This window comes from Desmodus rotundus, chromosome 3 (assembly GCF_022682495.2).
Source record: "Desmodus rotundus isolate HL8 chromosome 3, HLdesRot8A.1, whole genome shotgun sequence".
Classification (NCBI taxonomy): domain Eukaryota; kingdom Metazoa; phylum Chordata; class Mammalia; order Chiroptera; family Phyllostomidae; genus Desmodus; species Desmodus rotundus.
This window is the reverse complement of record NC_071389.1, coordinates 38,724,356-38,749,127: the sequence shown is the minus strand read 5'-3', so window position 1 is coordinate 38,749,127 and position 24,772 is coordinate 38,724,356. Positions and strand designations below refer to the sequence as shown.

At 42.3% G+C, this 24,772-nt stretch overlaps 1 protein-coding gene across 10 annotated transcripts in view; it reads left to right on the top strand.

Moving 5' to 3' along the window:
* The window catches only part of DAB1 (DAB adaptor protein 1), a 390,626-nt gene that overhangs the window by 260,250 nt on the left and 105,604 nt on the right, over positions 1–24,772 (top strand). For all 10 annotated transcript variants that reach the window (XM_053920559.2, XM_071220931.1, XM_071220932.1 and 7 more), the window contains one exon: positions 1,594–1,692. In XM_053920559.2, coding sequence (XP_053776534.1) covers positions 1,594–1,692 — 99 coding nt within the window. The remainder of the gene's footprint in view (positions 1–1,593; positions 1,693–24,772) is intronic.

Here is a 24,772-nt window from a genome sequence, read left to right as displayed (position 1 = left end):
TGACTTGTATACTATCAGCTTTTTTTCCCACCTCTCTGCTATCTCTGGACATGCTAGGCATCATTTTCTCATCTGTCAGTGGGGAGATTTGGACTGATTAGTTTTCAGCTTTTCTCTGGCTCTAACATTCTTTACGTCTGTGAGTAAAGTGTCATAGGCACTTCAGAATGAGTGGGCGGCTCGTGAGGGAGTGAAGTTCCTGGTAGTAGGTACACAAACAGTAATCAGAACATAAGCTGTAAGAAAAATCGTTCATTTACTAGAAGTTCATTTTTATTACATCCATACAGTGTACCAGACGTTGTGCTGGTATTTTAAATACAATTTTATTTAATTCTCTCAACCATGCAGAAAAAGAATTTACACCTGGGGAAGTGGAATTGAGCGTTCAGTGATTCACCCATACTCACGGAGCGCTAGGTGTGTCCTCCAGATGCTCTGATTCCACAGAGGGTTTTCAGTACCCACAGTGAGGATAAGCGAACAGCCTCCAGGAAACGAGCATTCCTCCCTGTGCCTTCTGGTTGTTCCTACTGCTGTCTAGCACCAGTCATTCTCAGAGGCCAACGCTGAGCACGTGCCATTCCGAGAACAGCACAAATGACTTTTGTCTTATGGAAATAGGAAATTGGTATCATTTCAGACTTTACTACACCTAGAAGAAGCCCATAACCGTAACTGCTGAGAGTTTAGCTTCATCTTGCCCTCTGCAGAGGCTAACAGTGAGGAAGAGGCTGGAAGCCTCGAAATACCTAACGCAGAGTCAGCTACTGCCCCTGAGTGTAAATCCCTTGGCATGTCCTTACCCTCTGAGTTGTAGCCTTGTGTGAAACCCATACTTTTTGTGATGTTTACCTTTTAATCGATATATATATATATATATATATATATATATATATATATACCTTTAGTTTATAAAAAGTGTGGAAAAGTGTGGAAACAGATGTATTGATAAACAGACTACTTGTGGTGAGCACTTCTTTGAAAGCCCGGGGACGATGGGGAAGGGTAGGGGAGATACAAAGTGTCTTTGAGTAAACAGTACAAACCATGGGCAGAGACTGTGATCATCGTATTTTTTCCAAGCAAAAATTGAGACATGCAGTCTGGTAATAGTTTTTATTTTCTTTAATCTCTAAATTGATTCATATGAGGACTTTTTCCAAAAGCATAAAAATAAAATCACATGTAGGAATACACTCCATAACTCACCTTTTACTGAAAAGATTACAACCCTATGCAATGCGAAACCCAGCAAAGACACTGATAAGAGGACCATATTGTGTTTATCTCAGGGTCTCGAATTCTGAGCCGAGTATGTAGGCACAAAGTAGGCATTCTGTAAATTGTGGTTAGCCAAATGAATCGGTGCTCAGATATCTATTTATACAATGTTAGAATAGCAAGGATGAGTATGCCCCTAAAACAGCAAGAAAATGCAAGCACATCAAATAGGGAAACCTGGAAGGAGGGAAGGGAAAGGAGAGTACGTGATTGGTGGCATCCGTTGATGGTATCTGACATGCCTTTAGGCCTGGAGGGCATTTTCAAATGAAAACACTAAAGTAAAAACCATGTCTTTCTTTTCAATAGGGTGTTGTTGCTGGCGCTCGTTCCAAAGGAGAACACAAACAGAAAATCTTTTTAACCATCTCCTTTGGAGGAATCAAAATCTTTGATGAGAAGACAGGGGTAAGTAAAAGAATCACATGGCATTGTGAAATTGAATCCATTGACAGATGTGCCCTTAGAAGCCTCTACTCACTGGGCAGGAATATCAAACAAGCATAAAAACACATAAAGCAACTGACAAACTTGATCAACTGAAATCATCCATCAAAGGGAGGCTCTTCCCTGACTTGGCCACAGTGTGACTGCAGCGTGACTTATAGTGTAATTGTGATAAAAGTGTTACACAGGCCTGGTAATTGAATGGGAGATTGATGAGTTTTGAAGAGCAGTGGGTAATGTGACAGTCTAAGTTAAATTTCTCTGTGCTGGCAACTTTAATGACACGCGTCCTAGAGGGAGACCCACCAGGCTCTTTTGACTCAGTCAGAGCATCCGAACTCTCTTGAGTTTAACCTGTGGAAACCTGTAGATGCTTTAATCAAAAAGAATAAATGGAGTTTTCTGTCTAAAAAAAAATCTATCGCCACATGACCGGGAAATGTAAGGGCTGATATGTCTGTTGAATGAACCAAAGAAGTAGTCTGTGTCGTTGTCACCCTCCCAGAGGCGATTAGCTCCCAGGATCATCCCGGGGCTTGTCCGCCATTGTCGGTCCTGCTCATGTGAGGGTGAGGGACACACAGAAAAAGTGCTCTACGATCTGTTTTGTCAAGAGGGTGAGAGTCAAATGGACTTACTTGTCCTTTTATTTATTCACCTCCACATACATTACCTCCTTTGAACTTCACAAGGTAATTTATCAAGCACTGTATAAACAATACTCTACTAGCCAAGTTAATTAACCCCAGTCACTTTGCATAATTGTTTACTCCCCTTTGTTCTGACCCATATTAGGATAAAATATGGGTAGCCGGGTGATAATTTAACAGTAAAAATAGGTTTTCTTGAAGAAAAGTTTCTCTCGAATAACTAGTAGTAGAACAGATATGTGGATGCCCTGTTTGTAGCAGCATTATTCACAATGGCCCAAAGGGGAGAGCAACCTAAGCGTCCTTCCGTGGACGAATGGGTACCTCCATGACAATGGAGTAATATTCAGCAATAAAAGGAGGGACGTTCTGCGCAAGCTACAACACGGGTGGTAAACCTTGAGGACATTATTCCAAGTGAAACGAGCCCATCACAAAAAGATAAATTCTGCAGGATTCCACTTACGTGAGTTACGTAAAGGAGTTAAATTCAAAGAGACAGGCAGTAAAATGGCAGTCTCCGGGGCCTGGGTGTAGGGGGTGCTGCAGACCTAGTGTTTAACGGGTACAGGGTTTAAGTTTGGAAAGAAGGCCACAGTGCCGGATGGATGTTTGCACAACAGCGTGAATATACTTTCTGCCACTGAACCGCTTAAAGATGGTTAAAGTGGTCAGTTTTTTGTTGTCTATGTTTTACCACAATGAAAAACAGCTGATGATAATAGCTTCAGTTTATTGAGTACATGGTATGTAGGAGGTCGCTTTACGTACATTATTTAGTTTTATCTTCACAACAGTCCTGTGAGATAATAATAATAATAATAGCTACTTCATCAAGCACATAATATGTGCCAGGCGTTGTTGTAAATCCTTTGTAAGTACCAATTCATTTAATCCTCACAACAACCCTATGAGGTATGTAGTATTAACCCTTCATGTTATAGTTGAAAGTATCGAGGAGAGAAACGTCTATTAACTCAGGGAAGTAAGTGGCGGTGGAGACAGGATTAAAACCCAGGCAGTCTAGCTCACAAGTCTTTTCACTTAACTGCAGTGTTTGTTTTCTCTCAGGGTGAGGGACTTTCCCAAGTTCACCCAGCATGTCCGAGATGAACTGGGATTTAGCCACTAGTTGGCCTGGGTCAAAAATCAATGCAACTGACTTCTATATGGAGAGAAAGGTGCCGTGGTAGGAGAGAGTTCAGAATGAAGATATAAGCATCTGTAGTAAAGGAGCTTGAATGCTGCAAGATTAATAGCCTAATGTAAGCCTCTCCTGCCTTAGGGAAGTATGGTTTTCCTTTTCCTGGGAAGACTGTAGTTTGGAGACCTGTGCTCAGTTTTGAACCATACATTTTAAAAAGGATATAGGCAAATCAAAGAATATTCTGATAAGGGGGACCAGGGCAGTTGGGGGAATGGGAAACTGTGCTGAGTCAAGACTTCTCAATACACATGTGTCTTCCTGGGATCCTGGATAACACCCAGGAGGCAGAGAGCTTTGGGCTCTCAGAAACTTGGAGGACATGGATTCCCTAGCATCCTCTAGAGAGCCATGTAATATGGATCAAGCCTAACTGATTCCCCGATTTTATGTCATCATCTCGACCTTCTCCCCATTCCATGCCTGCCCTTCACCATGTCAACTGGTCTAACCAAAGACACAGGAGTGAGGCAGAGAATCAGATGCTTTATCTCATTTGGGGGATGTATTTTGGGGCTTTGCTATTCCATCATGTACCCCACCATCAAATAGGCTGTGCCCAGATAATTAAAGTCCTAATCACCCAATTTTAACTAATGAGAGCAGGTAGTTTATATTCTTTACCTTTATCTAAATCCTCACTCAAGGGTAGCTAAGCTGGCCCCAAAGAAAGATACCACCAAACCTTGTAATACTAGTTTTGATTCTTTAGCTGCACACAAGGAAAGAACAACAGTAAAATCATTATTTCACCCCAAGTCACCTGGCTTTTGGAAAATTTGTCATATCCCTAGTGGAGAATCAGGATGAAGGCAGAGCTGAATGTTTTCTGCCTGGCTTAGTCTACGCTGGTTCTGTTTGATTAACGTCAGGCCTCTAGCAGCAGCTTCTGCAACCTTACCTTGTCCATATGCCTGAACACAAGTCTGGGGAAAGCTGGTGGAGTGGACTGAACACATTTAAGGGTGAAGTAGAGACAATAGGAGGCAGGCACCCCATAGTAATAATGTTCCAGAAAGATGTGTAGCAGAAGGTGGGGGTCTGTTCTGTTTGACTCAGGGAATAAAACCAAAACCAGTCCATAGAAGTTTCTAGGAAGCAGTTTCAGCTTATGAATAAGAATAATTTTCTACCATTCGGAGCTGTTGAATAGTTCGGTGGACCGCCTTCTGCGCAAGCGAGTTCCCCTTGCCGGGAGTACTGAAGCAACAACCGTATGATGGGGAAATTGTGGAAGGCAGTCAAGCGGAAATGAGGCGTTGAGCAAAGTCACAGCTAAGGTGATAACTGGGACTAGTTTTAAAATTCTGTGTCTCACTTAAAGTTATTCCCATAAATATGATTTATCTTCAGATAAATGGAAGTTTTTCAAAATCTTCTTTGGAGAGTATGAGCAGAAATAGTTATCTAAACTTTAGTCTCTGCCCAGCAGCGCACCGCCGAGTTGTGCAGGACTAGAGCCTAAGTGAAGTATTCTGTCCTAAATATCAAAGAAATGGAAAACTGGGTCGTTGTCATTTGGAATGGCTAATTTTAGTTGTTTATCATGTCTAAAGTATGTCTGCTCAAGCTTGACTGCACTTTTTTTTTTTTAACTAAGAAAAGAAACATTTGCAGAACGTGACAATAGCTAGAATTTTGAAATCCAAAAGCTGTCAAAAATGTTTTGATTCCAATTAGAGAGACCCTTTGCAGCAATTTACACCTTGTCTTGAGTTTGAAAGGGTTCTTGATCCCAATCCTTATATGAGTAAATTTTGTGTTGTTATTCGCATGTTGCAGGGAATAAGTCAGTATTGAAAGCTGTTCGTATTTTCAGACCCTGAGGTATTGGTAGTATGTCAAAGGAACCAGTGAGAATGTAGGGCATGGTGTGTGTAAGTTCACTGTGATCAGCAGTAGGAGGCGTGGTGGCAAATCAGGAATGGTTTCATATCAATACGTTACCAGGTCCTCAAATCAGACCAGTGGACACCAAGGCAGAAGTGATGTCATCTTTATTTTGCAGATAAGGGAACAGGTTCTGGAATTGTCCCTGACGTGGCTCAGAATAGATCTTCCAACTCCAAATCCTGTGTCTTTCCAGGCGAACTATTGAACTTGCTTATCTCATTTACAGTTTTATTCTACAGAATCATTATAATCTTATGCCATAAAAATCATAAGTCGTGCAGGACCCTAAAGATATGTGTGTCTCTCAGTATAGAGGACAGTGGTTTGCATCAAATTTTCAAGATGATGAAATATCTTGTTCCCACCATCACATGTGAATTTTGTTTATCAGTTTTAGTGCCAAAACTGATTTAGCACTATTATATTCACCATTCTGTGTACATTGTAACAATTCAGTGAAGTGTAGGTGATATTATTCTCACCATTTCACAGATGAGAAAACTGCATGCCAAATAATTTAAGTCACACAGCTAATAAGTAGCTGAGCTGATATTCAAACCCAGGTAGTTGGGTCCAGAATCCTTGATGCTATCAATATACTACTAATAATAACATACCTGTCTTAACAAAAATACCACAAACTAAGTGGCTTATAAACAACAAACACTTATTCTCACCGTTCTGAAGCCGGGAAGTCCAAGATCATGGCCCCACCAAATTCGGTGTCGTGTAAGAGCCCGTTCTTCATGGATGGCACCTTTTTGCTGTGGTAGGAAGGTCAGGGTGCTTTCTAAGGCTCTTTTCTAAGGGCACTTATCCCATTCATGAGGGCTCCACCCTCACAACCTCTTCATCCCCAAAGGCCCCATCACCTTGAGAGTTAGAATTTCAACATATGAATGGGGGGAGCATAAATATTCAGACCACAGCAATAACAAAGTTTATAAATGATTTCCTTTTATACACAGGATCTGGCAGACGTAAGGCTTGCTTGAGTGTGATTGGTAGGGTAATACTATGGGTGTAATAATTTATAGTTTTAATTTGAACATTTCACCTTAAATGTCAGATGGTGTGCTTGAGTGTGATATTGTTATGTTACAGAATGACATGCTTATGATTTTGTAATAAAAGATTTTGTAATAAAAAGGGGGGCGTTATTTGTGCCAGGCCCTGTATATTAGAACAGATTCAGTAATAACCCTGTGTTATTGTCATCGTTATTCACTGTCATTCTGATGAGCTTTCCTGAGTAAAGATAAAAGGAGTGGAGTTACAATTGGGACTGTCTGGTGGACAGAATGTTGGCAGTAGAACCAGTACTTGGTCAGGCGTCAGCATGTTGGATGCCTGTTCTGTGCCATGTTATGCTGTTTTCCGGGGAGTCAGAGATCTATAATGTGTGGTCCTTGCCCCTGAACTGGTCACAGTCAGGTGGTACAACCAGACTCACACAGTGAACTGACAGCCACTAAGACACAGGTGTGAATGGAGTTGTCAGGACTCGGGGCATCGAGACTGGGCTTTGCCTAGAATATTCAGGAAGGTTTTTACAGAAAGGGCTCACTGATTTGGCAGTGGAGGAGTGAGTTGGAGAGGACTGGATGAGCAAAGCAGGGAAGAGAAAACTGTGTTTCTAAATGCACAACCATCTAAAAGGGAAAAACCTGAGTGCTCATTCATTCTTCCCTTACACTGAGGGAAGTGTATACACTGAGCACCTCTGCAGACACACAGATGAACAGGCCATATCTTTTTGTTCATCACTGTTGTCCATCTAGTGAGCATGATGACTTCTACATAGTAGATGCTCAGCGGTACTGCGCAGAAAATAGACTTAGTGCTTGAGAATTGGCAAATGTACACAGAATACGCAGGGCATAGCAGGGCAGAGGTAGAGGGTGGCCCAGGATTTAATATTGGCCGTCATGATAGAGGGGTAGTGGTGTCTTAAATGCAATGGCTACATTTAAATTTTAAGGCTGATTTAGTAGTTTATTCTTCAATGAAAACCAGATGTCACCTTACCTGTGTCTCATCAAAAAGAGGACTATTCTTCCTTCAGTTCTAACTGGATGTTTTGGGTATGCTCTGGGGAGAGCAGCAGCAGAAGAGAAAAGGAAACTGGTCCTACGGAGGCAGACGGAGGGGATAATGAAGGGGCTGCAGAGCAGGATGCTGGGACCTGAGGGTCGGCGGATGTCCCCATCATCCTGGGAGCCAGTGAAATAGTAATACAGGACTCTCACAAGACTGGTGACATGTCTTTTTGAATTAGTATTTTAGATTTCTTCAGAAAAATATCCAGAAGTGGAAGTGCTAGGTTGTATGGCAGTTATATGAATATTTTTCATTATTTGAGGACTACCCGCACCCAATACTGTTTTCTGTAGTGGCTGCACCAATCAGTATTCATTCCCACCAGCAGTGCATGAGCATTCCCTTTTCTCCACATCCTCGCCAGCATTTGTCACTTTTTTATTTTGATGATAGCCATTCTGACAGGTATGAGGTGATATATCATTGTAGTTAATTTATATTTCCTTGATGGTTAGTGATGTTGAGCATCTTTTCATATGTCTGTTAACCATCTACATGTCCTCTTTGGAGAAATGGCTATTCACTTTCTCTGCCCATTTTTAATCAGATTTTTTTTTGGTATTAAGTTTCATGGGTTCCTTATATACTTTGGCTATGAACTCTTTATCAGATGTATCATTTGCAAATATCTTTTTGTTTTGTTTGATGGCTTCCTTTGTTGTGCAAAACTTTTCAGTTTGATGTAGTCCCATTTGTTTAGTTTTTCTTTTGTTGTCCTTGCCCAAGGAGACGTGTTCAAAAAGATATTGCTAAGACTGATATCAAAGAGCTTACTGCCTATATTTTCTTCTAGGAGTTTTATGGTTTTACGTCTTACATTTAAGTCTAACACGTTTGGGTTTACTGTTGTGTATGGTATAAGAAAGTGGTCCAATTTCAGTTTTTGCATGTATCTGCCCCATTTTCCCAACACAACTTAATGAAGAAAATGTCTTTACCCTATTGTGTATTTTTGCCTTCTTTGTTGTAAATTAATTGACCATATAAGTGAGGATTTATTTCTGGACTCCTTATTCAATTCCATTGATCTGTATATCTGTTTTTATGCTAGTGCCATACTGTTTTGATCATGGTAGCTTTGTGGTATAGTTTGAAATTGGGGCACATGATACCTCCCACTTTCTTCTTCCTAAAAGGTTCCTGTGGCTATTGGGGGTGTTTTTCGGTTCCTCCTTTTTCCATATAAATGACTAGCCTATACGCATGACTGTATGGTTTATAGAAGGCTTTTTTGGATTCTGTCTCATTTAACAGCCAAGTAACTCTTGGGGGTTTTTATTAACCCCCTATACAGATGAGTCAGCTAAGGTACAGGTAGGATAAGTGGCTTGCTCATGGCTACTATGTGTAGCAGAAACTAAATTCAAATTCACATTTTATAACTTCCTAAGCCTATTTTTCTTTCTTTTACTCCAGATATTCTTCACTGGACTGGTTCTGCCCCCATAATGGGTGTTTTGGAAATTCATGTAGGTGTTTTTGGTGGTCACAATCTTTGGGGGAAAGGGTGGTAAGATGGGAATTTATTAGGAACCAAGGATTCTAAATATTCTGCAATATACAGGACAGTCATACACAGCAAAAATGTTTCCTTTGCTCTATAACTTCTTTTTTAGATTTTATTTATTTATTTTTAAAGAGAGGGGAAGGGAAGGAGAAAAGGAGAGAAACATCAATGTGTGGTTGCCTCTCATATGCCCCCCACTGGGGACCTGGCCCACAACCCAGGCATGTGCCCTGACTGGGAGTCCAACCGGCAACCCTTTGTTTTGAAGGCAGGAGCTCAAGCCACTGAGCCACACCAGCCAGGGCTGCTCTATGACTTTTAGTCACACACAACAAAAACCTTTCCTTTGCCATATGACTTTTAATGTCCTAACAGATATTCATGTAGATGAAAAACCTGTTTACAATTACCTGAATTTAAAATCTCACTCTATTTTACATATAAGCAAAGTATTTTTGTACCATATCTATAATACTGAATTTTCCATTCTACTTGGTGAATAGGGATGAACCAGTCTGAAACTTTTCCTTGAGGAACTTATAGGAGGTAAGACATATATAAATAGCTAAAATTCATATCAAGAATAATGAATACAATAAGAAAAAGATAAAATTATTGTGAGAATTCTAAAGAAGAAATGATTTCTTCCATTTGAAAAAAAATATGGACTGATTTAGGAAGAAAGGGCTGAACCTTGAAAAATGGTCAGGGTTCGAAGTTGGCGATATAAAGGGACCAGTGCCCAGGAAAGGGAGTGTTGGCTAGGACTCTCCAGTGGGAAGTCATGAAGGAGGGCAGGCCTGGGGGAGGGTGGTGACGTGTCAGTGGTTCTGTGTAGGAGGAGGTGTGAGTGCTGTCAGTGAAAGATAACTAACAAGGTAGGCCAAGGCCAGATTGTAAGGCCTCGAACATCAAACCAAAGACTTTTGATTGAATCATGTTTATTACAGCATCAGTTATTATTCAGTCTACTCTGTGGCCCCAAAGCTGCACTCGACGTACAGAGAGAGAGATACAGTGATTGTAAGGTCACCCTTTGCTTTTAAGATGCCATTGTACCAATGAAGAAAATGTTCCTTTCTTTGTGACTCATTGACATTTGCTGGGAAACTACTGCAATGACCATACACATTGTCGATGCCTATTCTATGACTGTTTTCCCTTTGAGCTGTGCAGTGCACGCCCTGCCCAGCTGCAGGTCGCAGCCTGGGGCATTATCATCAGTGGGTGATGGCATGCTGCGGGTACTGTCTTGCTGTTTCCTGTGTGTACCATTCACAGCCCAGCTTTCATGATTTGCTCAAGGTGACCCCTCCACTTTGAATGTCCTTTGCCCTTTTTCCCCAGTGAACATGTCCTCATTTCTCAGGGCTCAGTAATGTCAACAATGATAACAACAGCAACACCGCACAATGATTATCATTTATCAAGCCCAGGGGTTTCATTAAACTAAGTGCTTACACACTGCACCTCTGAGCAGGATTCATGCCAGGTCTGTATGAATCCACAGCCCACGCTCCTTACTGGTATGGTGCTGGCACCAGAGAGTGGATATAGTGAAAGGACCATGGATTCAAGATCAAGACTGCCTTGCATTTACTCCTGACCAGCTGTATTGGTTATAAAGCAATGATTCTTAATGACTTCGTGCCTCTTTTACTCTTCTGTGAGATGGGAATAATGAAAGTATCTTTAGTTAGGTTAGTGCAAGACTAAATGAGTGTTTAATTCAAACCCTTAAGACTTAGAACAGTGTCTGGTATAATAAAAGCTTTAAGTGTTAAATAATATTACATTATATGCTATATCGTCCCCTCTCTGGTCCAGATTTTCTCAGCAGAATTAAGAAGTCCTTTTGTAATGCTTCTAAAGCACCCTCTTCTCACTTTTCTCATAGCCATGATCGTCCATATCATAATGAATTCACTCACACTCCCCTCAGCCTGCACGCTCCCAAGGTACCTTGTCTTACCCAATGCTGTATCTGCGAGGTATCATATAGGGCCTGGCATGTGACAGTGATGCTAATTAGACACTTAAGGAAGGAGAGAAGGCAGTCAGAGAGGGATGGAATGAAAGAGAGGAAAGAAGGAAGAGGAAATCAACTTACAATGAAGTGCTAATTGTCTGGGGCAGATTTGGAGCCCAAGATGCTACATACCAAAGATGCTACTTTTGCCACTGGGGTAGTGAGTATAGAAAGAATTGGAACATGAGTCAGTTACCCAATTCTAGGACATCAGGAATGAAAGGTCCCATGTGCATCCACTAACTCACTCATTAACAAAGGAAGAAACCTCAAACCCAAAGAGAAGAAATGCCGCCCAAGGCTTCCCGGCAAATTATATGCAAACTGCCTAGGCTTGACCATCCCTCTCTGATGCTTACAAAACAGGAAATATGAAGTATTCTCTTTCCTTCCTCCACTTTCCTACTTTGCTTTTCATTTCTCTTTACAGTCTTTTCCCTCTGTCCCATCTCCGTACTCTTTGTTCATTCTCTTCAATGTTCAGGCTCCCACCTGCCTGACAACAGCCCCAGATCCATTTGAATATCAAAGAGACTGAACATCTAAGGGGAAAAATCGGGTCTCTGTATGTTTAGTGTCTTGTTGGATGATATTGGATTTTAATTTATCACAATAAGAAAATCAATTTATAGCTCAAAACCAACATATTTTTAGAAATTGAAACTGTCAGGAAGCTGCCTCTGTGAGATAATTTAGACAGGGGATAATTCATGACAGGGGAAAAAGGATGTTCACATTACCCTGGAAAGTGAGGCTGTGACTGTTTTCAAGCAGGTTTGGGGCAAACTCAGAAATGTGATATCTGTCCTGTAATGAATCATTTTTTTAAATCAATTTTGGTCTTTAAGGAGGTAAAGAGGGAATATTTTCTGTGCTAGCTGCTTTCACATGCCTGGTCTTATTACATTTAATCCCCTAAGGACTCAACTAAGAAAGTATTATTATTCCTCCTTAACAGATGAGGAAACTGAGACCCAGAGAGGTTAAGGGACTTGCACAAAGCCAAATGTGCAACAAATTGCGGTGCTGGTGTCTCTCCCCTTCAAGGGCACAGTTAGGGCTTCTGGCAAGAAAGTGGCCATTCGTTTGCCTCCAGCGGAAAAGTCAGACTGCCCTCAGGTTGTCATCATTCAGACCAGCCCTCTGACTGACGGTTTCTCAGCTATTATTTGGACCTCTGAAGGGGTCCAAGTGTGAGACACTTGGTCTCAGAGCTTCAGAGCCTAAGTATGCAGTGTGACATTGGGTATAGCTCATCTGCTTGTTCTCTGTCACTCTGTATCCTCCTCTGGACACTCAGAGTTGTTCTACAGGATTTTTCTTAAATGTCCAGATAGTTAACGTGGTGAGCCATATGGTCTCTTGCAATTGTTTAATTTTGCTACTGGAATGGGAAAGTCACCATAGAGAGTATATAAACAAGTGAGCTTGGCTGAGTTCCGATAAAACTTTATTTATACAAACAAGTAGCTGGCCCACAAGCTATGGTTTGCTGGCTCTATTCTGGATGATCACTAAGGAATCTTCTAACATTCTCATTCTGACCCCATGATGAGCATTCTGGGAGAGGATCCACGGGAGCTGAAGGCGGTTCCGTATCTCTGGGCCCTTTGTAATTGCTCTTTGGTGGCTGACTTTTGGGATGGGTGTAGAAGTACTCTGCATAAACCTTGAGGGTAAATACACACCTCTGAGGAATTGTATTAGTTATCAAGCACTAATTGCCAGACACTTTGCTAAGTGCTTCACTTAATTTTTGTCATTAACTTCTTGCAATCCATCTAGTAGTTATGTATTATGAGCCCCGTCTTACAGATTAGTTGACTGAGGCTCAAGGAGGTTAGGTCATTTGACTAGGACTACGGTTATATTTGTATCCATTTATTCATTCAACAAATAAATTTATTGAGTACCTGCTATGTGCCAAGGAGTATTCTCAGGGATGTGCATACACTGGGGAATAAAGAGAAGGCGCCTACCTTGTGGAGTTTGCGTTCTGATGTGGGGAGACAAAGAAACAATAGACATACATAACTAATATACTCCAGTCAAAAGTAACAAGTGCTCTGGAAAAAGAGCAAAATCAAGCGAGGTCATGGCATTTCTCCAGTGCACTTTCAGTGTCCTTGCAAGAGGGCCTATGACATACGTGCATTGTAAATCACAGACATTAACGTGCTCTGGGAGCTTCCTGTAGTTTTGAGGGTCAACTGAGTCATGGAGAAAGACACTTGTGAAAATTCTCATCCAAATTCCAGAAGCCGTTGCACTTGATAAATCAGAGCTGTTTGTTTTAGTGTCTCTGCTTTTATGTAGACAACTGATTGCTTCATATCGGATCTACCGTTTATTATTTTTCTATCTTGTGCATTTATTTTAAATTTTAATTTAAAACTCATTTTGCATGGCTGTGCCTTGCTTACTTAACAGGGGCTTCTGTTTTTGCACAGACACTGCTTATGAGAGCTGTCTGCGTCAAGATGGTCGTACAGTAATTAGGTGCAGCACTGATGCGTTCTCCCTGTGCTTCCTTCTAGTACGTCTCAGGGTGGCCTGAGACGCAGCAGCTTTAATAGTTCTGGGGACAATGAAGGAATGTGTGTCGTAGAAAGTGAGAGATTGGATCAAGAGGAGAGCCTGGTAAAATTCACCTCTCAGGGGAGAGGGTTCTGTCTGGGGAAAGGTACGTGGTGGATCCTATGTGCTAGGTGACCGGTGCCATAGAAAGCAGTCTGTGTATGATGTCAGAAGGCTTGAACTTGAATTGTTACTCAGTTACAAAAAGTGCAGGTTGAACTGTAATGATAAAAACAACAATGGTAATAGTGATGATAATAATAATGAGAACAGTTACTATTGTCCCAGATCTTGTTGGAATTGCTTTACATACATCTCATTTCGTACTTTTATAAATCACTGAACCTCTTAGTGGCTCAGTGTTCTGCTTTGGAGTGTGAGAGCTGTAATTAACTAGCCAGTCTTTACAATGATCTTGCAAAATAGAGGTATTATCTCTTCTTTTTTTTACACAAGGTTGTCACACGGAGGTTCAGAGAGGGGTGGTGAATTGCCAAGATCCCTCAGTCTGCTGGTCAAAGCCAGGAATCTGGTGTGCGAGTACACCTTTCATGGATGGTTGGATGTTACCTGGAACAAAACATTTCAGTGATTCCTGGTTTACTTTTTCATCATTTGTTACAGTTAATGATTATAAATTTTTTTTAATTTTAGTAGTAACAGTGAGATAAACCTACTGTCCACACATTTTTTTTATCATATCCTCACAGTCACTACTTCTTGCTTGCACCTTTCCCAGCTTTTCTATTTTTTTTAATTTTTTTAAGATTTTATTTTTTTTATTTTTAAAGAGAGGGGAAGGGAGGGAGAAAAAGAGGGAGAGAAACATCAATGCATGGTTGCCTCTCACGTGCCCCCTACTGGGGACCTGGCCCGAAACCCAGGCATGTGCCCTGACTGGGAATCCAACCAGCGACGCTTTGGTTCACAGGCTGGTGCTCAATCCACTGAGCCACACCAGCCAGGGCCCAGCTTTTCTATCTGCATGCCCTGCTTATTTGCAAATATGGAAGCTGGGGAGAATTTTAAACAAATAAACACACAAAAATGCTAGAGTAATTTGCAGGCAGGGAGGTCCATGACTTGGTCATTCTTGTGTCTCCCACCTTCTGGCACATGCCAAGCTCCCAGTAGCTGTTTGTGCAATTGCACTGATCCTCAATGCAGAAGTCAAGCAGCCTCTGATTCACCTCCTTGTCTAGCTGTGTCCGCCTAAAACCCTTGGCCACTGTGGCTGACATCTGTATCCTGTCAGTGTTCTCTCATTGAGAAAGAAAATGGCAGCTCCGTCCCCTCTGCTGGTGGCCTTCAGTAATACAAGCCACTTATTCCAGCCCTATCTGTTCTTCCCCGGTTCCTTTAACTTCCAGATGAATAGGTTGTAGAAAGCGTGTTAAAGATTGCATGTATGTATTTAATCTCACCTTCCAGTGTCATTGGTGACCTTTAATATATATGCAACTGATTTTTCCCATTTTCCCCATCCAGCTTGCCTTGATCTTTTCCCTCATCCTTTTCCTCCTACCCTCATATGCGTGTAGATATAGTCACTTTTTCTCTTTTACCATATGTATTTTTCAAAGACAGTATAAAGTACCTATTATGTGTATGATATAAAGTATAACCTGCAATAAAATAAGGATAGTATGTTATGTAAATTGAGGGGAAGGTAAGCTCTAACTGAGGGGAAGAAAAGGAACTAAAGTTTATTAAGCACCTACTATGTTCCGCACACTATACTAATATTACTGTGTAAGTTCCTAGAGGACAGGAATTCTTGCCTTCTTCCACCCATCCTGTGCACTGCCAGAATGGGGGGTGCTTCCCAAGGGTGGGAGTCCCTTCAGGGACTTGTGGGGTTCACTCCTCAGAATTTTGATCGTTGGGCACCCTGGGTCCTGGAGCATATGCAGGCATGTTGTGACCCAATGAGAGAGAGAGGTTAGCCTCCCAGAGCTGGTGTGTTGAATGAATTACACACAATCTCATTCAGTCCTTGCAATCACACTATGAGCTATAGGTGTTACTAGCCACATTGCACTGGAAGGAGCCATGAATGTGGGGGTTGGAGGAGAATAGAGATGCCCTAGGCACTGAGGACAGGCTAGTGACTTGACAGTCTGAGCAGAGCCTGCGGCCTCACAGTCTGTGCGATGAGCCCAACATCAGATGCTGTGTATAGCTGTTTCAGCTGCAGACAGCTCTCCGCCATGGCCTCAGCCCAGCATTTCCACTGGGACCACCGCAGCACTCAGCCTTCCTCCAGCTGCCTCAGTCACACAGCTCAGGGATTTGGCTGCCAGACTGGATTTGACTTCCTAAGCTATTTAGAAAATCAGGAGATTTCAAATCTGCAAGAAATTACCAGGGAAGCATGGCCTTAATATTTAAATACAAAATGCCTACACCTCCAGAGACAGAGGTCTGAATATTTCATGATGTCTAGGAGATGTGCAGACTGTTTCAAAATTATATATTTAAAATTTAGAAAATAAACATCGTACTGTCAATTGTCTAAACTCAAGATGGTCATAACCTCACTTTTGAGGAGAAAGTACTTCATCTTGTGGATAAATGGGTCCTAGGAGAGTGTGTGAGATGCAGATACGGAGATACATCATCTTATGACTGTGCAGTGTGATACATCCACCCACACGAATAGACATGCGTACTCTTTCATGTCTATTTCTGTGCTGTCAAAGTTTGGCTTCCGCTTTTTCCCACTCATCAGTAGCCTATGGTACAACTACACCCTAGCACTTACTAAAAACTTCTTCATCTGATACCGTGCTATAAAGGATCTCGTGTTTGAGAGTGTCTTTGTAGTTTTGCAAAAACTTTCACTTTTTTCCCTTATTAACTGGTTTCACATCAATCTTGCAAGATCCATATTGTACATGCAGTTTTACTGGTTATGGACCTGGGTCTCAGAAAGGTGATGGCTGGCCGCAAGTCCCATAGCCTAATCCTTATTTATATTCGATGCTTTTCTATGTATAAAAGTGGTGGATATTTATTACAGACAAGTTGTAAGAAGCAATACAAGTGATCTGAGAGGCCACCACTTAGACATGAACCCAGTCAGCATTTTGATGTACGTACCGCCAGCCTTCTCTACACAACCGTAATTTGTTTCAAAATTGAAATGCTACTGTACATGTTGCCTTGTAACATACTTTTTCCCCATCTTCATCTTTTAAAAAATATTTTACTATAACATCATTTTAAGTCACTATAAAGCATTCTAGCATATGAGTAAAACATAATGAACACCACATTGTAAGTACCTGCATCTTTGGACAGATCTTTATACTCATCTGTAAATATTTCCTTCAGTCAGAATACAGAATTAGTGGGTTGACACATATGTTATTTATTTTTTTTTTTTTGGTCAAAGTAGTGTATGTTCTAGAAAGTTGTACTGCCACATGTACAAATACTATCTGTTTCACTACATAATTGTCAGCATGGTAATACATTCATTTTGAAAAATACAATTTTAAACTTTTTGATATTCACCTTTAGTTTCAATGCCTCTGCCTTAATTTCTTTATCTGCTCATGATACTCATCTAGGGCAGCAGTGGAAGTGTAGAGTCTCTTACACTGATGAGAATAGTGGTCCACTGGCTTTACCTACAAATCTGAACAACGCCGAAGAGCTTTGAGAATGGGCGGAACTGGGGTTTCTCGTAGAGTTTGACTTACTAATTCTCAAGGTGTTATCTGTCTAGGCCGCCATTTGCCCTTGGTCACACACTTTCTTTGGCTGATATCTAGAGCAATGTAACCAATACTCCATGTTTGTATAAATGTCACCCAGAAGAAAAAAATGTGATGATCATTACTATTGTAAGATTCCTGATCTTTGACTTTCAAGCAGAATAAAATGTATTTATATATGTGTCCCCCCACTCACAGCTCTACAGGCTGGGGCAGGTCATCTCACCACTCTGAACCCGTTTCCTCAGTTATTACACAGTCGTGGGGGGGTCGTGGGGACAGCTGTGGTCTTCTTCGGAGGTCTGCTGGCAGTAATTCCAGGAGAGAGAATGCATGTTAAAGTCCCCTACCAGTGAGCTCTCATTGATGATGTGCATTGTTTTTGTCCTCAGAGAAGATACAGTTGGCATTCAACAGATGTTTATGAATGAATAAACTCCTTTGATCTTCTTCATTCTAACAACTTCATATAATTATGGAGAACAGGTTTATGGAGCAAAGGAATGCAGCCTAGGGCTGCCCAAATTCAGAACTAGTGACATCTGAAATAGTGGTTTTATGGTGGCCTCCTTCAGGATAGCTCCAGTTCCTCCACGGCACTCGTCAGTTTGCCTTTCTGCCCAGAACAGCACCTGTATTGCTGCCGCTCAGGTAAGGTCTTCTAGTAGAGAACAGAATGCACCTTAAACGACAATGACACTTCTCTAGCCTCAGAGTACTTTCTGCACAAATCTGCCTTGGCTTTCAGTTCTCTTTATGAAACTCTATGCATATCATTGGGAAAACTGAAATTCACAGTTCCATGGAGTGTAAAATTCCCCCCTTAAAGACCAGAGCTTGCGTCAACGCCTTGGACAAGTCTTGATTTTCTTTTCCTGATACTCTCATTTGTAAAGATTAAATTCTTCTATCAAACATTTACCAAGCACGGAGATGAAGCAGAGAAACCTCGTTCCTCCCCAGGACCCACGGTCTGGCAGCTGCGTAAACAACCAGTTACGTGGCAGTGCGATAAGCAAGATCACTGTGTGGGTGTCTCACTTCAAGTTCATACCGGTGCCCTTCCGTATGAGTGACCCGAGAAGGAAAGCAAACAGAATCACTTTAATTAAACGAGCAGATGATTTTTAATTGAATAATACAAGGAGTGTAGGTGAAATAGAGATGTAATACAGAGATATTGTACAGAGAAGAGAATCATAGTAATGATCAGTCACCTCAGAGGGGGGAGCAAAAATGCCCTGGGCTTCATCTCCCGCTGACCCCCCACGCCCACAGGGAACCATTGTCAATTCAAAATATGCCAGTCTTTCTTGGCCTTCACAAGTGGTGTGTTTTTGTTTTGTTTCCTTTTTCTGCCCGGAGCTTGCTTCCCCTGCCTCTGTCCTGCCCATTCTCCCTTCACTGGTCCCTTATCTTGCCGACTCCAGTTTACCCTCCAGGCCACTCTGCTCCCGCACCTTTGCCCCAGGAATCTCGGTCAGTGATCCTGTCTGTACTTGTTATAATTCTTATTAAAATGTGTTGTACAAAAGGTGGAAGAGACCCGACAGTCCATCAGTGGATGAATGGATAAATAAAACGTGGTACATACATACAGCGGAATAGTGTTCAGCCTTAAAAAGGAAGGAAATTCTGGCACATGCTACTACATGGGTGAACCTTGAAGACATTATGCTTAAGGAAATAAGCCAGGCCCCAAAAGACAACTATCGTATGATTTCTCTTACATGAGATTCCTACAGTCACCAAATTCACAGAGACAAAGTAGAAGAGTGGTAGGGGGGACGCGGTGGGGAGACTGGGGAGTGCATGTTTAAAGGCGAGAGTTTCAGTCGGGAACGAGGAAAGTGGTGTTGGTGACGGCTGCACGACAGTCGAAGTGTTCTTAACGCCACTGAACTGTACACTCAATAAAGGCTGAAATGGTGGTTTTTGTGTTGTATGTTCCATCACAATGAAAGTGCGCTGCGAGGGGGGGTGTCAGGACAGCAGACGCCTAATGCCTTTTGCCTCCTGGGCAGTAGGGATCGTGGTTTTCCTCCAGTGCACTTGCAGTACTTTGCAGACAGTAGGTACTCACTTAAAAAAAAAAGAGTAGAAAAATTAATAAACGTAGAAGTTGTCCATTATTTCTATAGCAGACTGATACCTTCTAATTTTATTGATGAGGAACCTCAGAGAGGAGCGGTAGCCTTACTGAAATCACGCAGCTAGTACAGGCCCCAGTCAGCGTGGACACCCAGATTTCTTAACCTCCATCCCCAGGTATTGTTTTCATAGCGCCAGCCTTTGTGTGCCTTCACTTTCTACAGATGGGTAGCTGAACCAGAGAAGGTAGATGCAGATGAGTGCACCTGAAATTTCATGCTTTTAAATTTAAAATGATTTCAGAAAACAGAACAGGTGGAAGAGGAAGGGCAGAAAACAAGGCTGATAGAAGACTTTCCCTGGGATACTGTCACTTTTCATTTGCTTATTATTTTTTCCAGCCTCTTGCCACGTAACCACAAGCATCAGAACGGGGAGATTGATTGGGCAATCAGTTCTCTCCCAAGGGCAGTAAGGGAATCCCAGTCTCTTAGGCAATTTAACCTGGAAGGGGGGTTGCTATAGGGAACAACCCACATGGTTGGGGAGGAACAAGATTTAATAGGCCTCTTCCTGCCCTAATTGCTAATCTTCCTTGTGGGAACCACCTTCTTGGGCTGCATTAAAGACTCCATTAATTTGTTTACATATAAATTCAAGCTACTTCTGTTTTGTCACACTTCTGAGAGGCTCCCATTCAAGAGCCCCTGGCTGGTAACAGCCGTTAGGATTTACTGATAAGAAAGATGCATTATGTGTTTTATTACCTTGTCTATGGAGCACATGTGACAACTTTAAAGTACGTTCATGTGTAGTATGAATAACTGTCAGGGTAATTGATAAAGTACTCTGTAATAACGGTAGCTACAATGGCATTCCTAGATACTGAGGTCTCTAAGTGCTCGAGAGGAGGGGGGAAAAGCACTAAATAAACCCAGCCTTTCAGAAATTACTGGCATTCAAAAAAAAAAATAGCCAACCAGAATCCTTAGGCCTGCATTTCACTTTCAAGTGTAATTATTTTATGTTGCAATTCATATCTGCTGACACATTGGAATCAACTCAAATAAAAGAATGCCATAAATCTTGCATTATTTGGATTAAACACTTGTTGGCGGCACTGGAACAAGTCTGGGAGGAGGCTGCCCCTGTGTGTAAATAGTTTAAGAGAACCAAGTGGCTAGAAAAGATGTAGAGCCAGTTAAGACAAATGGTCCACCAGCAGCCACCCAGCCCGTGTGAAATATCCAAAGAAGTGAGAGACCTGTAGATGAATTGTGGCTGGCCATTACAATAATATTAATAACAATCAAAGCTGATGCTATCACTTAGTGGGCTTCTGCTAAGTGCCAGCTACCTGAGTACACTAGCCTTTATTCCTCAAAACATTTGTACATGGAGATAGCTATGTTATCTAGGACATTATTTAACTTTTTGGTAACCCAGATTATTCATTTGGCATTGGAAATAACGATTACAACCCTCACAACCCTCAAAAGGCTGTTAAATTAAGTCATATGTGTAGACGACCTGGGTGAGTGCCTGACACATGGTCAGTGCTCAGAACTATGAGCTACCATATTATTTTCACTTTACAAATAAGGAAACCAGTCACAGAGACATTGAGAACCTTGCCCGAGGTGAGGGATGGAAGATTTAAACCTGGTTTGTTTGTTTTTTTAAATCCTCACCTGAGGATATTTATTGATTTGAAATAGAGAGACACACACACACAGAGAAACATCGATGTGAGACAGAAACATCAATTGGGGATCGAACCCGCATCCTTTTGGTGTACAGGACGACACTCCAACCAACTGAGCCACCCAGCCAGGGCTGAACCTGTGTTTTTTTTTTAAAATTCTGAAGTCAAAATTTATTCCACATTTGCTGCTTGTGTGCCACATGTTTCCCCACGTTAACGCCACAGAGCAATCCTTGTTCTGACTTTTGAGCACGGAAGCCTGGAGCGTTGTCTTCTCTAATCCCCTTTGGTCTCTCAGGCTGTTGGAAGCTGAGGGAGGGGATGGCTGGAGCAGCCTCTTCCCCTGGGACCTGCCACTACCTCAGTGCATGTTGTGTCTTGTCCTAATGCGAATGAATGTCGCCCCTTCACACTGCCGATCTGTTCTGCCGTAGGATCTACACTTCCTTCCCCCGCCCCTACCCCCATCAAAATCTGTTGGATGTAGTTCTAGCAGCTCTGCAGTCTTACTAGGGAGTCTTTGGGAATGATGACTAACCGGCCATGGCTATATTTTTCTTCAACGGCTGTTTTGCAATGGAACTTGGCCTTGTAAGCTGGAAAAAGTACTAGAGAAGGAGATACATGCCACCACCCTCTTCCTTTACCTATATTCTTCACAGTGAAAGATGAGTGCCACCTCTTTCTCTGACTAACCTGTGCCTCCTCAAATGTCACGGGGCTCCCGTTTCCGCAGTTGTGCCAGGCTGCATTCCTTGGCCCTGACTGCAGACCCACAAAGCTGGCAGGCTGGGGGTCACAGAGTGGTGACCCCCAGTGCTGTGGCCGTGTCAGCACTGGCCTGTCGTACTCCTGCCCCACCTTCTCGAAAGCCTGCCATCTTCACGAGACGTTTATAACAAGGGCTGCAAGGATTTTAACATTTAAGAAAGATTTTTACTGTGAGGGGCCTATAAAACAGCTTAGAAACAGAACCAGTACTTGAATCAATAAAGGATCAGTGGGAGAAATTCAGGGTCAGTGCTAGTTCCATTTGTGAGCCGTGTTATCTTGTCAGGTTATACAAATGTTCTGGAACTCAGTTTTTTTCATTCGCAAATAGTAATACGCCCTGCACTGCAGATGGAATTACAGACTATGCATGATAGAAATGCCTTAAAAACTGCAAATGCCCTGCAAACTGTCAATTGCTGGAAAGAGAGTGAAATTTAAGAACTAAAGATAGAAGTTTATGGTGTGGCTGTGTAACTAATCAGCTGTGTGTTCTTAGGCACTTAACTCTGAGCCATGTTTTTCTTCATCTGTAAAATGGGCAAAATAGTCTTTACTACTTCACACCTGTTTCACAGAGTGGTTGGAAGGCTCCACTGTGATGCAACTGCAAGAGTTTGTTTAAAATTGAATTCTGCGGAACTGCCTTTTGACCCAGTGATTCCACTGCTGGGAGTATACCCTAAGTACCCTGAAGCACCAATTCAAAAGAACCTATGCACCCCAGTGTTCATAGCAGTACAATTTACAATAACCAAGTGCTGGAAAAAGCCTAAGTGTCCACCAGTAAATGAATGGATCAAACAACTATAGTATGTTTACGCAATGGAATACTACACAGCAGAAAGAAGGAACTCCTACCCTTTGGGACAGCCATGGATGGAACTGGAGAGTATTATGCTAAGTGAAATAAACCAGGCGGTGAAAGACAAATACCGTATAATCTCACCTATAGCAGGAAACTAATGAACAAAACAAACAAAGAAACAAAATAGAACCAAAGGCATGGAAACAAGGAACAGACGGACAGGGACCAGAGGGCAGGGGGGATAAGGGAGGAAAGAAAGGGAAGAGCCTAGTTAAAGAACAAGTATAAATGACCCATGGACATGGACAGCGGGTGCAGATTAACTGTGGGAGTGGGGGCAGGGGAGACAGGAGAGAGCAATGGGGGTGAAATCAGGATCACTAATAGAATAAGAAAAGAATGAACTAAAATTTTTTAAAAATTGAACTGTAAAGCACCGTGCGGATGTTAGTCGCCATGCTTATTGTAGGAATGGCCGCCCTGGGGACAGTCTCAGCTTTGTGGCTGCAAGTCCAAAGGGCACCTTTGTAAATGTAGCAAAGTCTCCCATGAAGAAACCCTCACTATTCACTACAAGAAGATTTGCAGCTTTCTCAGCCAAATGACTCTTCTCATAGCTTAGCTGGAGCGAAAATAGAGGGGAAAGACACATAAGTGCCAGGCGTCATTGGGCTTTTCCGGGTAGGTACAAATTAGAAGAGCTGTGACTGTCTCTGCCTCTCATCTCGCTGTCTGCCGGACGGTGTTTGCACAGTGCTGGCACGAAGTAACTACGGTGCCCTATTCGGGATAAATGCTAGTTTTGCTTTCACCGAAAGATGTATGCCAGGACATAAAAAGAATTCTCTCCATGGTGCTCCTATTAATTCTCAGTAGCTATAGAGAGTCATAAAAAGCCACCTAATTACTTTTCCCTGCTGTATATTTCAAAGATGGCAGGTATCTTTGTAGATTCAAGGTAAGTCTGGTATTAAAACCACCAGGCTATAATCCCTCCCCACCCCCTTGTAACCATCAGCTTGATCTGTGAGAGAGAATATTAGCCCAAGTACCATTTTTATTCTCGGGCTTCCTTTAGCCTCGTGTGAGTAGAGGAGACTCTGAGTTGTCCCCTTGGCCTCAGCTGGCATCCTTCCGGCCTTGTGCAAACTGCGGGCAGTCGCTGGAATAGCTTCTAAAGGCGCATGTTCCTGTGTGCAGTAGGACCTGCGAGGGTCCCAGCCTGCCCTCCGAGCTGATGTGTGTACAAGTGCCCCACACCCAGGATGAGAACTGGGTCTGCTGAGCTGTGGAAACAGTAGTTACATGTCATCGGCAGGTTCAGGATGCGTTAGGTTATGGATGAGTGAAGGGAGAAGGACAAGAATTCCCACGTAACGATGCAACAGCTGAGCTGTGGAGGCAGGAGCTCCTGTTTCCATGTCACCTGTTCCTGCTGAACAGTGTTCCCCATGGCCTAATGACGTTCCCTTCGTGAGCCTGATAATCAGGCTCTTTGAAAAAAGACCCCAACCCAGCCCAACTTGAGATCCCCCCTTACCAGCACCGTAGCCCCTTGAGAAATAGGCCATGCCTCATCACCCAAAGCAAGGCCAGGCCTTCCACAGGTCAGACTCCATACACCTTTTAAGAGACCAGCTCAGAGAAGATGCCAGCACACGTGGCCTTTCCGCCTTAGCCCAACCGAAAGCCCTTCATTTGCTTCCTGAATCCCTGAATGGTAGTTCCTACCTCCATAGCTCAGCTGTTACATGGGAATTCTTGTGCATCTCCCTTAGGATGAGGCTGAGCTGATGCTGGCACTAAGGTGTACTTGATGTTTGCCATCCGTTTTGCACACGTTCCTTTGTTAGACACTGCTAAATGCTTACCGTGCATTTATTATGCTTAATTCTCCTAATAACCCCATCATGCAAATACTCCTATTATTGTACTCTGCAGATGAAAGAAATTGCAACTTAACAAGTTAAGCAACATGGTTGTT